This window comes from Gadus macrocephalus, chromosome 7, assembly GCF_031168955.1.
Source record: "Gadus macrocephalus chromosome 7, ASM3116895v1".
Lineage (NCBI taxonomy): Eukaryota > Metazoa > Chordata > Actinopteri > Gadiformes > Gadidae > Gadus > Gadus macrocephalus.
Window position 1 is genome coordinate 26,791,253 of NC_082388.1, and position 15,256 is coordinate 26,806,508.

General features: G+C 50.5%; 1 protein-coding gene across 1 annotated transcript in view; it reads right to left on the reverse strand.

Moving 5' to 3' along the window:
* The window catches only part of LOC132461076 (acetyl-CoA carboxylase-like), a 62,289-nt gene extending 47,383 nt beyond the window's left edge, over positions 1–14,906 (reverse strand). The window contains 13 exon segments of the mRNA XM_060056153.1: positions 825–988; positions 1,499–1,660; positions 3,258–3,428; positions 4,079–4,288; positions 4,841–4,951; positions 5,436–5,542; positions 7,069–7,167; positions 7,345–7,426; positions 8,012–8,121; positions 8,337–8,475; positions 8,694–8,826; positions 13,092–13,368; positions 14,746–14,906. Coding sequence (XP_059912136.1) covers positions 825–988; positions 1,499–1,660; positions 3,258–3,428; positions 4,079–4,288; positions 4,841–4,951; positions 5,436–5,542; positions 7,069–7,167; positions 7,345–7,426; positions 8,012–8,121; positions 8,337–8,475; positions 8,694–8,826; positions 13,092–13,333 — 1,730 coding nt within the window. The 5' untranslated portion in view covers positions 13,334–13,368; positions 14,746–14,906.
* Positions 14,907–15,256: the final 350 nt, after the last annotated feature.

Genomic DNA, 15,256 nt, shown 5'->3' on the forward strand with positions numbered 1-15,256 from the left:
CTGATCCCTTTGTTCGCTGTATCAGCGAACAAACTTGAACTCCCCTAGTTGTCCCCAGGTTTTCAACAGTAGATGTATGAATGTTCAGGGATGTACAAGTTATTCAGAAAACAACAAATCCAAATTAGCAATGCTTGAACTGAAGGTGATTCAGACTCTTTGTGATGCCGTGCGTTTGTGTGGGTCTGTTTTTGAGTTGATGTGCATGTGTGTCTCTGTGTGAGTCTCTTTGTGAGTGTGTGTGTGTGCACGTCTTTCTCATTTTGAGTCTGTGTGCGAGTGTGCATGCGCGTCTCTTTGTGAGTCTCTCTGTGAGTCTCTTTGTGAGCGTACGTGCATGTGGCTCTTTGTTTGTGCGATGCGTGTCTCTTTGTGAGTGTGTGTGTGTGTGCGCGTCTGTTTCAGTGCGAGTGTGTCTCTGTGTGAGTCTCTTTGTGAGTCTCTTTGTGAGTGTACGTGCGTGTGGCTCTCCCATTTGTGCGGTGCGTGTCTCTGTGTGCGTCTCTCTGTGCGTGTCTCTGTGCGTCTCTCTCTGTGCGTGTCTCTCTGTGCGTGTCTCTGTGTGTGTCTCTCTCTGTGCGTGTCTCTGTGTGTGTCTCTCTCTGTGCGTGTCTCTCTGTGCGTGTCTCTCTGTGCGTCTCTCTCTGTGCGTCTCTCTCTGTGCGTGTCTCTCTGTGCGTGTCTCTCTGAGCGTGTCTCTCTGTGCGTGTCTCTCTGTGCGTGTCTCTGTGTGTGTCTCTCTCTGTGCGTGTCTCTGTGCGTCTCTCTCGGTGCGTGTCTCTCTGTGCGTGTCTCTGTGCGTCTCTCTCTGTGCGTGTCCTTACGAGATGGCCTCCTCGCGGTTCTCCCCCCAGGAGAAGCAGTGTCCGAACTGGGAGTCGGCGAACTCGTGCAGCCCGCCGGCCGCCGCCACACTGAAGTAGCCCCACACGTTCTTGTTGCTGCGGAAGTTCAGCTCCTGCACCGTGCCCGAGCTGGGCTTGAAGCCCTGCAGACACACACCCACGTAACGCAGGAAAACACACACACAGACACACACGCAAACACAGACACACATGGAGACGCAGACACACACACGCAGACACACAACGCAGACGGAAACATATACGCACACGCAGACACACACGCAGACACACACGCACACGCAGACACAGACACGGAGAAGCAGACACAGACACGGAGAAGCAGACACAGACACGCATGGAGACGCAGACACACACAGACACACAACGCAGACGGAAACACACACACACACACACACACACACACACAGACGCAAACAGACACACGCACATTGAATGTTTTTTAAGGTTTCAACGTGACATTTTGTTGATATTTGTATTTATTTCTTACGTCTTAGTAAAATGTGAATACATTAAAAAATGCACTATAAAGAAAATGTAATTCATAATCCCAATAATTTCTATGAATACAAACACAACACATAAAGATCCGTTCTAAAGAGTCCCGACCCCCCAGGCTGCCTTGCTCACTGTACCTCGTCTGGGTTTTCGCTGGTGATGCGGGCGGCGATCACATGACCGCGGGGGGAGGGGGCGGTGGACAGCCCCTCGAAGTCGATGAGGCAGTCCCCCCACGGATGGACCCCGTACAGCATCCGGATGTCCTTCATGCGGTGGAGGGGGATCCCCATGGCGATCTGGACCCCACACACACACACACACACACACACACACACACACACACACACACACACACACACACACACACACACAGAGTTTAGTCTAATGAACCAATTCACAAATTAGGCTCATTAAGTCAATTAAAACAGGTGATTGGTTGTCGTGTAAATACAATGTCAAATATTCCTAGGAGGTCGTAACGATGAACTGGTAGGGCATGTATTTGGTGTTTGATTCCCTGTTATTCGACCGGCAGAGCAAGGCATCGACAGTGCCAGGGTTGGGAGTTCTATTCCCAGTATCAACCCCCATAGGGTTGTACGGTTTGGCTACAAGCATCCACAGCCTGGGACATATGTTATAACATCACACGCAGTCCCCAGCCTCCATCCTCCTCGAGCGTGTGGAACATGCGAACATTGGTATCCAATCTGAGATGTGGTTTGGTGCGACCCCCTTCGTGCTCGAAGAAGACAAAGGTCTGCTGCTTGATTACACAACTCAAAACACCCTGACCTACATACACACACACACACACACAATATACTACACACACCCTGACCTACATACACACGCGTACAATATACTATACACACACACACACAGTCAGGGGCACACTATGCACACAGCGTCACAAACACACACACACAGCTGGACAGAAACACCAATAATGAGTCCGACACAATACCTTACACACACACGCAGTCAGATACACACACACACACACACACACACGACAGCGGCTCCGACCACGTGACCCATCACCGCCACATTGACCCTCGTCCCGGTGCCTCTCACGCCGTTGTCATGGATACGGGGGCCCGGCGGGCGGGGCGTCGGCGCGTGGCTAACAGGCGCCCCACTGAGACGGACACACACCCTGACTGGGAAAGGCCAGAGAGACGGAGGGGGGGGGGGTGTGTGTGTGTGTGTGTGTGTGTGTGTGTGTGTGTGTGTGTGTGTGTGTGTGTGTGGGTGTGTAACTGAGGGAGTGCGTGCATGCATCCATTTATGAGCATGTACACATGACTGTGGGTGAGGAACACGAGTTTACCATGGTGTGCATTACTGTGTGTGTGTTGTTGTCTATCTGTGTGTGTGTGTGTGTGTTTGTGTGTGTCTGTGCGCACGTGTCTATGTGCGTGTGTTTGTGTCTATGCGCGTGTCTATGCGTGTGTGCACGCATGTATGTGTGTGTGCGTCTATGCATGCGTGTTTCTATGCGCGTGTCTAGGCTTGTGCGCGCGAGCGTCTATGCGTGTGTGCGTTTTGTTTGTGTACTTTTTTGTGCCTCTATTCGTGCGTGTGCCCATGTGTCTATGCCTGCATGTGTGCATGTCTGTGCATTTGTGTGTCTAGGCGTCTATGCGCGTGTCTATGCATGTGTGTGTGTGTGTGTTTGTGTGAGTGCGTGTCCATGCATGTGCGTGTGTCTATGCATGTCCATGCATGTGTGTTTGTGTCCATGCGCGTGTGTGTGTGTGTGTGTGTGTGTGTGTGTGTGTGTGTGTGTGTGTGTGTGTGTGTGTGTGTGTGTGTGTGTGTGTGTGTGTGTGTGTGTGTGTGTGTGTGTGTGTGTGTGTGTGCGCTTGTGCATGCGTGCGTGTGTCTGACCTGCAGCTGTGCGGCAGGCAGGTTGACGTCGGCCACCATCTCGGTACAGGGGTGCTCCACCTGCAGTCGGGGGTTCAGCTCCAGGAAGTAGAAGCTGCCGTCCTTCCCGTAGAGGTACTCCACTGTGCCCGCGCTCACGTAGCCCACCATCTTGGCCAGCTTCACCGCACACTAAAGAGGGGGGGGGGGGGGAGAGGACGAACTCAACACAATGCTGCAGTACCTCACCTGACCTCAGTGGAGTATTTTAGCGTTCTCCTCCTTTGTGCATTCGCGTCATATCCAACTATTCTTTCAATATTAATGGACATTTCAATTAAAATCTATATCTTTAAAATAATTGAATAATTTCTGTTGATTATATTGCATATTGAACATTTGTATTTCTGCACAGAATATTTTCTGGTAATATTCGGAGTTCGGGAATCGAACACTCAAGCCGTTCAACCATCCTGTTTCCAAAAGGACTTGACAACTCAATACTATCAGGTTAAATGGGGGGGGGGGGGGGTAAGGTAACCACAGGATATTGTCGATCAGATGTAAATAAAGAAAATCCAATACTTGACAAACAATGTGAAACTATGAGGTTATGACGACGATATTAGGAGACAAACACTCTCTGAAACCCATCGTCGTCGTCACTTTGGATCACACAGCCTGGGCTTCCAGGTGGAGGCTCCACCTGGAGGCTCAGGGTGGAGGCTCTACCTGGGCTTCCAGGTGGAGGCTCCACCTGGAGGCTCAGGGTGGAGGCTCAGGGTGGAGGCTCAGGGTGGAGGCTCCACCCTAACACCACGGTGGTAGCCCTGGCGCCGTACCTTCTCCATGTCCTCGAAGACGTCGCTGGTGGCGATGGTGGCGGGCGCCTCCTCGATGATCTTCTGGTGCCGCCGCTGCACCGAGCAGTCCCTCCCGAACAGGGAGATGGCGTTCCCGTACTGGTCGGCCAGGATCTGCACCTCCAGGTGGCGCGCGTGCTTCGCCAGCTGCATCACGAAGATGGGCGAGCCGGGGACCTCCGCCTGGACCTGGGGTCAGAGGTCAGAGGTCAGAGGTGGGTTGGGACACTGTGCACCTCAGTGGGGTGGGGATGAGAGTGATGGAGCGTTGGACCCCCCCCTGAGTGAACCCGGGGGTTTGGGGATGTTTGGACGGACACTACTAGGGTTTACATTCTTATAGCAAATAAATCTGAATTTTTCGGTGTCTTACTTTGAGTGTAAACATATATTTCAACGTAAACTATGAGGGCAAGCATAAAATTGAACTGAGTGTCAACCAATTTCTCTACGTAGACTATGAGGGGAAACATAATTTTGTACATACGCTATGAGTGAAGAAGTAAACTGAGGGTAAACATATTTTTCGTTCTTAACCTATTTTTTCTACGTAAACTCGGTTTACGCTGTTAACGTAAACCAGAGACGGCAGACTGGCCCGGTTCAATCTCTAATTCCACTTGAGATTGTTTGCTCCTGATTGATATTTACCATCTGGTACCTGAAAGTACTGAGACCCCAGACCACACCCCCTCCGGCCCAGACCACACCCCCTCCGCCCTAAGCCCCGCCCCCACTCACCTGTCTGAAGAGGTTGGGGAAGTCGTCGGCGCAGTTGACCTTGCGGATGCCCTTCCCTCCGCCGCCCTCGGAGGCCTTCACCATCACAGGGTAGCCCACCACCTCGGCAGCCTGCACACACACACACACACACACACACACACACACACACACACACACACACACACACACACACACACACACACACACACACACACACACACACACACACACACACACACACACAGTACTATTAATGCTGTTACTATTACTACGACTATTAGTACTTTCTCTATCATTACCATTCCTATAATTAGTACTTTCTCTATTACCACTGTAGACACTGCATATATATTATCATTACATGCACATACTCTGCATCTTACTACTTTAACTGCATTCGTTGTCTCTGTACTCGGCACAATGACAAAGAAGTTGAATCTAATCTATTATAGTACTATAGTATTATAGTGTAGATTCTCACTATTTTGCAGACACTACCAGTAAAGACTCTCAGAAACAGGTCATTGAGGAGCAGCTGGGGGTTAAAGGTCATCCCACTCCAGGATGCCTCCAGGTAGACCGCGGACGAGGGGGGGGGGGGGGGGGTACCGACCTCGAGGCCGGCCTCCACGTCGGGGATGCAGCCCTGCTCGTACACGTCTGAGGGCACGTTGATGAGCTTCTTCTTCTGCTCAGCCTCCGTCCACTCCACCGTCAGCCCTGCAGCCACACGCGAACCACGACCTCAACACTCGAATGGAAACGGTGAACGGACTGCATTCGTACTGCGCCTCCCGAACCAGCCAGCGGCCGCTCAAAGCGCTGCGCAACACCGCCTCACATTCACCCCTTCACTACACATTCACACACCGACGGCGGAGTCGGCCACGCAGGGCGACAGCCAGCCCGTCGGGAGCCGTCAGGGTGAGGCGTCTCGCTCAGGGACACCTCGACACTCTAGGAATAGCCGGGGATCATACTAGAGACCTTCCGGTGACCAGCCGACCCGCTCTACCTCCTGAGCCACTGCTGCCCGTGTACACCACGAGAAAGACACAGCGGACATCAGGACGTAGTCCCGAGGCTCGAGGCCCAGAGAAGGCCCTCTGACATTTTTGACACATCCTCAACCTCAATAATAGTGATAAATATATGAATGTAACGACGGTTAATTTTGTGGAAATAAACTAAGTGTATTGCCTGTTAAGCCCTTTGAGACTGTACCTGTGATTAAGGGCTGTACAAATAAAATGTAATTAGTGGTAACTCAAACACATAGTCTTTTTAAACACACAAAAAAATCCTGTCTATTGTTAGTTGCAGCAAAAGGCAAACAAAATAAACATCCTGTAATTTACAACTGGAAACGCCTGTCTTGTAAAAAGAGATCACCACTAGTCAGGTACAATGCTGCCAGAGCGGTCCTTGTACTTTGTAACAGTTACTAAGAACGCCTCACCGAACAAGAATGTGTAAATTATTATGTTGCGAGACACAGGAAGGTAGGGACGGAACTCTGAGCATTCCTGAAAGGTAGGTTTAGCTTCCCTGAGGGGATAGCATAGCTTGCTTAAAGGATTATGGTTAGCTGAAGGGATTATCTTCCCTAAAGGATTACAGTTAGCTGAACGGGCTAGAGTTAGCTTCCCTAAAGATTACGGTTAGCTGAAGGGCTAGGGTTAGCTTCACTAGGGATTATAGTTAGCTGAAGGGCTAGGGTTAGTTTACCTAAGGATAACAGTAGGCTAAAGGGCTAAGGTTAGCTCTCCTAAAGGATAATGAATAGCTAAGTGTGGGTTAGCTTCTAAAGGACTTGATGGTACCCAGTGGACTGTAGCAACTTGAAGGGTTAGCTTTAAGGCTGTGGGTTAGCATTAGCTGAAGGGCTAGCTTCAAGGTTGTGGGTTAGCGTTAGCTGAGGGGCTAGCTTTAAGGCTGTGGGTTAGCGTTAGCTGAGGGGCTACTTTTAAGGTTGTTGGTAAGCGTTAGCTGAAAGATTAGCGTTAGCTGAAGGGCTAGCTTTAGGGCGGTGGGTTAGCGTTAGCTGAAGGGCTAGCTTTAAGGCTGTGGGTTAGCGTTAGCTGGAGGGCTAGCTTTAGGGCGGTGGGTTAGCGTTAGCTGAAGGGCTAGCTTTAAGGCTGTGGGTTAGCGTTAGCTGGAGGGCTAGCTTTAGGGCGGTGGGTTAGCGTTAGCTGAAGGGCTAGCTTTAAGGCTGTGGGTTAGCGTTAGCTGGAGGGCTAGCTGACCTGAGCCGCTCCAGGGCAGCGTGGGGATGCCCGCCGTCTGCGCCACGATGGACGAGGCGATCTTGTCTCCCAGCGCCCACATGGCCTGACTGGGCGGACCTGGGGACAGAACACAAACCGATCAGGATTAAAAACCCATCATTACACAAACCAATCAATACACGCAGGATCACACGATGCACGGCAAAGACAACGGGTGGACGGTGAGGAAGAAGGAAAGGAAGAAAATGCTCCGCCGAGTCGAGGTGAACTCTACTCGACTGACGCTCCGCTCACCCATGAAGGCGATGCCGTTCTTGTGCAGCAGCTCGGGTAGTTTGGGGTTCTCCGACGCGTGGCCCCAACCGGCCCACACGGCCTGGGAGCAAAGAGCCAGAACAAAGTCTGAAAAAGGCCCAATCCCATTTCTACCCCTTTCCCCTTTCCCCCTTCCCCTCCCCCTTACCCCTTACCCCTTACCCCTTCAAAACAAGGGGGAGGGGTAAGGGGGAGGGATAAGGGGAAGGGGTAAGGGGTAGAAATGGGATTGGGCCTAAGGAGATACAACACACAAGTCTCAGAACCCAGAGGTTCCTCAACCTTCGACCCCGGGCCTTGGGTCGCCTGCGGAGCTACCTTAGAACCCAGGACCCGGCAGGTTCTTCACGCAGTCAAACCAACGACACATTCTCGTTATTACCATGTCCGAAGAGTGAAATACTTACGTTTAAGTTATCGTAAAGGATTACGTTTACATTTAAGTTCTCTGTGCACATTTATTTATCAAAACAGTATTCCCTCGGTTCCATCTTTAAACACACTAAGGATCCCGTAATGAAACAGAGAAGGCAGTCGTTCCATTATGGAACCCATGCATAGTTCGCAACCCATGGGTTAAGGATGCTAACGTAACCTAGCAACCTGGCTAGCATCACAGCGCCGCGGCGGCAGCAGCCGGTCGTACCTGGACGGGGATGCGCTTGGCGATGTCCAGGATGAGCTCTACGTTGGCGTAGTTGTTGTTGTTCGTCCCTCCGGGCACGGGGACGTAATGGTCTGCGATCTTTATGTACTCTGTTTGGAGACGAGGGTCAAAGGTCAAAGGTTAACGGGACAACTCGGATTTGAACATCTTTGATAAATATTAGCGTTGTTAATGTTTTTTGCGTTAATCTTAGGGAGGGGCTACTTCTAGCCTGAGCAACCAGAACTTAACGGTTGTTAAATCTCACAGTAGTTTGTGTTTTTACGATTTAATTCGGAGCGCACTCCCGACAAAAAACGCTGACCTGCGTTGGCCTTCAGGTCCTCCGGGGTCACCATGACGACGAAGCGGATGGCTCGCTCGTTGCGGAACATCTCGTAGGCCCAGCGCCGGATCGACCGCATGCACTTGACCGCGGCGATACCGTTGTTGGCGATGAGAACCTGCAGCGATCGGAGAGTTAGCGGGAAAGTCGTGAGGACGGCTGATATCAACCGACGGGTTTGAGCAATATCATAAAAACATTTTGTTCTGTTCCCTTGTCAAGAGCTGCGAAAAACGACCACGGATGAGAATAATCAATATGGTATCGGCACTAAAAGCATGTTTATGAATATCAGCCGACAAATAAACATCATGGATAAACCAAATGACCTCTGACCTTCTCGATGACCTTGTTCCCCCCGAAGCGCGTGACGAACTCGGCGGGCGAGGCCACCGTGAAGTCCCTCTGGAGGTCGATCCTCCTGCGGTCCCGGCCCTGCTTCACCAGGTGGAGACCCGACATGCTGGGTCTGGAGAACCACACAGAACACACACCTTTAGAACCACACAGAACACACACCTTTAGAACCACAGAGAACACACACCTTTAGAACCACAGAGAACACACACCTTTAGAACCACAGAGAACACACACCTTTAGAACCACACAGAACACACACCTTTAGAACCACACAGAACACACACACCTTTAGAACCACGGAGAACACACACCTTTAGAACCACACAGAACACACACACCTTTAGAACCACAGAGAACACACACCTTTAGAACCACACAGAACACACACCTTTAGAACCACAGAGAACACACACTCCTTTAGAACCACGGAGAACACACACCTTTAGAACCACACAGAACACACACACCTTTAGAACCACAGAGAACACACACCTTTAGAACCACACAGAACACACACCTTTAGAACCACAGAGAACACACACACCTTTAGAACCACGGAGAACACACACCTTTAGAACCACACAGAACACACACCTTTAGAACCACACAGAACACACATCTTTAGAACCACAGAGAACACACACCTTTAGAACCACACAGAACACACACCTTTAGAACCACAAAGAACACACACCTTTAGAACCACGGAGCCTGCACACACCTTTAGAACCACAGACCTTTAGAACCCGGGACCTTACAACCTGGGATCTTTAGAACCCGGCCCCTTTAGGACCCAGAAGCCTCCACACGCATCTACCGCTCTGCAGTCTATAGCAAGGTCCTCTGTGTGGTGAAGAACCCCTTCATCCATATCGACACTTCTAAAAAGGTCTTCCATTCAAGTCCTATCATCCGAATCGCTGTCTGACATATCAGGTCGGACCAGAGAAGAGGAGTCCATATATTGTAACTTATTTCTAAGTTACGGGCAGCTGCTCAACTCAAACTCAAACTGAAAAGCACATTCATTCAAACAATCACACCGATATCCTTTCTTACACAAGCATAGGCTGCGGCATTAGGGATCAAACCCCACAACCTTTAGACTGAGAGTCAAACACCCAGCCAAATAGACCATCCTGTCTGCTTCTGCTAGTCACGTGTTCAGAGATTTCTGGAGCGCAGTTAGGTTGTGGCCATATTGAACTGTAGCCGTCCTTTATAGACAGCGGGTGTCTGTAAACCATCAGGTATAGAGACATAAACATCCTCGCAGATCCAGAAGCAGGTGAAAGTAGATCGTGGCATTGGAGTAGCGTGTCTTATCTAGAATATATGTTTATTGTAGCGTAGGTCCGTAGGGTTCTCGGCAACCATAACTAGTCCTCCAGACGAGCCCTGGAGAGTCGAGGGATCGATCGTAGGACTGCTGAAAGCATAGGACTGCAGGCTACAGAAACATCAGGATTATAGAGATATGGTTTTAGTTCTGTAGTTGCATAATCAAACTGGTTTATGCTTTGATTGCTCTCAGCCCCACTTGTACATCGCCTCAAATAAAAGTTCAATATGAATGCACAGGCAGCCAGGACGGTTCATCTCAGCCAGGTCTAAATCATTGTTCTAAAAGGTTGAGTTTCTGTAAGGCCAAGGTAATCAGAGCAACTTCCAGAAGACCGGCTCTAATCTGAACCCATCAGTAAAGCACATACACCAATCAAACTGCAAATAACTTTCATTGGGAAACACTATTGATTATTTGTTGAACTATATATATTTTTTTAATCGATTGAGTAATCATAAAACATCATGAGTAAACAATACATGGCGATAGCCGGGGTGACCCAGTCGAGACGGTAGGGTGTGTGCGTGTCTGGACCAGGTGGCGTGTCTCTGGACCAGGGGATCAGAAGCGAGGTGGACCTGGTCGCGGTACCGTCACAAACCGACGGCTCAGGTTCCCTGGAGTGGAAGTGTGTCAACATGCCAGGACTGGCGTCTCCAACCGCAGCAGAACCCCACCCCAGAGAGGGGGAGAGGGGGAGGGAAGGTGTGGCAGTTCCCCAGCCCGTTTGTCAGGCTGACTGCTTGGGACTGACGCAGCAAGCTAACACCACAGAGAGGAGGGGTGGGGGGTATAGAGAGAGGGGGGGAGGGAGAGGAACAGACAGAGAGAGCAAGTGTAACACGCCCTGACAGAGAGCCAGAGCCAGAGGGAGAGCCAGACAGCCAGAGACACACAGAGAGACAGGGATTCAGTGAGACAGGGATACTGGGAGCAAAGGACACGGTGGGACAGAGAGACAGGGAGACAGTGATAGAGAGAGACAGAGAGACAGAGAACCAGAGACACACAGAGTCGGAGAGACCGAGAGACAGGGAGACAGGGAGACAGTGGGACAGAGAGACAGGGAGACAGTGAGACAGGGAGTCTGTGATAGAGATTCAGGGAGTCAGAGAAACAGGGAGACAGGGAGACAGGGAGACAGAGAGACAGGGAGACAGGGAGTCAGGGAGACAGGGAGAGACTGAGAGAGGGAGCTACTGCCAGAATGCCGGTTCCCGGGATAGCAACCAGCCCAGCGGAGGTTTGAGTCGTTCTTGTTCCACAGCGACCAGAGACAATAGAATACTATACCAAGTATTCATTGCCCCCCCTCCCCTCCCCCTTCAGTGCTGTCACGCCCGCGCCAGCCGTGAAACTGACCACAAAACCGGTACACATGCCAACCACTGGTGGTGACATCCAGAAAATCGTGTAGCATTTAAGCTAGCATTAAGGATAGCATTTAGGCTAGCGTTCAGGATAGCATTTAGGCTAGCGTTCAGACTAGCCCAGACTTAGGGATAGCCTGGATTAATAATGGATAAGGAATAGCTGGTTTCATCGAATGGCAAAGCGGGGTGAAATAGTGTTCTGGGAACTCAATCTCCTTGGGTGAAGGTAAACTATACGAGTGTCTGGACACCAGATCCCTTCCGTCCCAACACGGAGCCTCAGCGGACAGCGTGGTCCTCCAGAGGGACGACACCAAGGGACCCGAGGGTAGCGGGTTCAGACCCATCATTAGAGAGGGTCCGTCAAAAGGAGAGACAACAGCAGCCTTCAGAGAACCAACAGAGAACTGAAGGGTCCAGGGCTTAAGGGACGTAAAGAGAAGATCGTTCCCTGAGGATGAAGAGACGGGAGTTCATTCACCAGGCTGAACATTCGAGGGAATCAACATTAGATTCATAGACGATAAATAAAGAAGGTCAGGGGGGCAAGAGAGAGAGAGAGAGAGAGAGAGAGAGAGAGAGAGAGAGAGAGAGAGAGAGAGAGAGAGAGAGAGAGAGAGAGAGAGAGAGAGAGAGAGAGAGAGAGAGAGAGAGAGAGAGAGAGAGCGCCAGGCTAGCAAGAGAGAGAGAGGGGGAGAGCAAGAGCGAAGGAGCGAGAGGAGCCACACCATGAAGACTGTGCCTTTGTGCTAGTGTAAAGCTGGAGCGACCACATTTTTCACATGATGCAAACTATAATTACGTTTTGGTACAGCACCTCTTCATTCTGTACAAGGATGAGCGAATTTTCTCGTTTTTAAATGAAAACAACCTACCTATCATTCGCTGCCGCTAGAAAAAATAAAATAAAAAAATAAAATAAATTCCCTACCTACCCATGACCTCAACTGACAACCAACAGGAACCAAACCTTTTTTTTTTTTAGGCCTTAGCAGAGGCCTTTATCACAAGAGGCTCACGGTGGATTCATGTTCAGGGGTACGGGTTTAGGGGGCGGCTTGCTCGAGGAGGCCCACGACATCAGACGTTGCGGGTACGAACCCAGAGCGTTGGGCCTGGGGGGTGCAAGGCTAGACACCACAGCACTAGCCTGGCCTCCTGCACTCTGTACTGCTATACGGACAAGGCACTCGCACTTATTATCTGTTGTATGTCCTTACACTTAAAAATAGTCCTTAGCATTGTGTTGCGTCTTACCCGGGCCATCTCTGTTGTACACTGGGCAATGGGCATGGGTTAACCTAGTGATGGTTAGTGCTGTTGAATGGGTTAACCTAGTGATGGTTAGTGCTCGGCACTTGGTTCTATCAACATCCTAACTGTACCGACAGAGATATATATTTTTATTTCTTATTCTTCTGACAAATGTGCTTATTGTAAGACGCTTTGGATAAAAGCGTCTGCTAAACGCCCTGAAGGTAAACGTGAATGAAGCTTGGCTCAGCTACAGACGGGGAACGCCAACAACTTTGTTTGTAACCCGCAGGTTGACTGACCTGAGGTTCGGCGAGGGTTCTGGGTTCTGACCCGAGGTTGGTGGGGGTTCTGACCCGAGGTTGGTGGGGGTTCTGACCCGAGGTTGGTGGGGGTTCTGACCTGAGGTTGTTGAGGGTGCTGTCGCTGCTGTCGAAGCCCGTCTCGTAGGTGCTGTCGGAGCCCAGGGAGGAGGCCGGGGAGGCGGAGCGCGGCGTCTCCTTGCCCTCCTGGGTCCCGTCGGGCCGGCCCGCCGCCTCGTCCTCAGAGTTCTCCTCCGACACAGAGCCCACCACGAAGCGGGAGGGCAGACCGCCCAGGACCGGCTTCTTGCGGGCGTTGGGAGGAGGGTCCGGCTGGGCCATGGTGGGGGGCGGGGGGCGAGTACAGGCTGCTACCACTGGAGGGAGAGAAAGGGGCACGTTAGGATTCATGTTAATACTGAGTATATGACGGGCGTCTGAGTGGCGTTCTCCTCACTGAAACACGTCTAGGTTATCTGTGTGAGCATTTTGTGCAATGTTTACACTAGGGTACAATTCCATGGCAACAGGGCCGTGAATGAGACAGATGACGAAACACAAACAGTCAGACAGACAGACAGACAGACAGACAGACAGACAGACAGACAGACAGACAGACAGACAGACAGACAGACAGACAGACAGACAGACAGACAGACAGACAGACAGAGAGAGAGAGAGAGAGAGAGAGAGAGAGAGAGAGAGAGAGAGAGAGAGGATGAGGTTATAGGGCGATAGAGACAGATGAGGAAGCACAGACAGACAGACAGACAGACAGACAGACAGACAGACAGACAGACAGACAGGATGAGAGAAGATGGGGTGATAGAGAGAGAGGATGCTGAAAGACACAGGGGTCCACCCATGGGGACAGAGTAACACCATAAGGTCACCAGTTGTTTGTCGTGTTGCATAAACTGAACAAAAAAAAAATGAAAGGATGATATTGCAGGAGAGCTTGTGAAATCGCAGCTTGGGGGCTGAAACAGTCTGTTGCAGAGCGTCCAGGTCAAACCAGGGGTTAACAGAACGAAACGACACAAGTGAAAGAGCCTGCATGATCTGAGAAGTGGTTTTCTACTACGAAACCCAGAGAACCTGAAACCAAAGCTTAAACGATCCAACGGAAACCATCAAACGTTGGCTCACGTCAATAAGTACAATTAAAACACAGAACGTTAAGCAAACCTTTTAGAAATAGGATATGACACTCATCAATTTAGGACTTCTAGGAACGGATTCAGACTTTGGGAATGTGAACAATCCGCATAGCAGAATACAACGCAACCACACAAGTGTACTACCGAGTGAAGCACATCGCGGGGTCCCTATGAGCAACATCTTACCTGGGGACCACTTACCTGTGGGACCAGAAAAACCGGGCACACACACACACACACACACACACACACACACACACACACACACACACACACACACACACACACACACACACACACACACACACACACACACACAGTTTGCGTCAACCACTTGGAACAGCACAACAAATACGCAGATAATAGCGTCGAGCGCTGCATAATCCGTGATTATGAATGAAAGGTAACCAGTAAACGATGACGCCGACTCGGAATTGAGGAGTTCCTATGCAAAGTGTGGTGTCTACCTGTGTGTGTACACACGCGTGGCCTGGGCCGGCGGGCTGGACGTCAAGTGACAGGGCCAACACAGACAGCAAGAAGACACCAGCGAAGTAAGAAGCCCGACAACCACACACAACACAAGGGGCTCACCCTGTGTGAAGAATTGGCACGCAATCCTTCCTGCTCTGCAGATCCAGACGCTGTGTGTAGTAGACCGGGTCCGGGTTTACCTTGACATCTTCACTTGGGATGAAACTACACACAGATCATGCTGAGCTCATTTCCATGAACAGCAGAGAGTGGTGCGATGTGACGCGGTGCGGGTTACTCCTGGACATTCACCTCCGACCCGTGGATGCGCGCATAGAAGCACGACGCGTAGAAGAGCAGACCGCGGTGACAGGGGTGCAGGCTTCAGCCGACAACGCGTAGAATATGCATAAACAGTGAAACTACACTCTCAATAAAAGTTTGAATTTATTAAAATACGTATTGTTTGGAGTTTTGAGCCAATGAAGACAGCATGATAGCGTTATAATTGAGTGACTGCGACGGTCACAGAATAACTGAATCATATTTTGTGAATTATTCAAGGTGAGAGCATCCTATATATATTTTATATCCACTAACCATATTGTACATGAACATCGTAGATTAATAG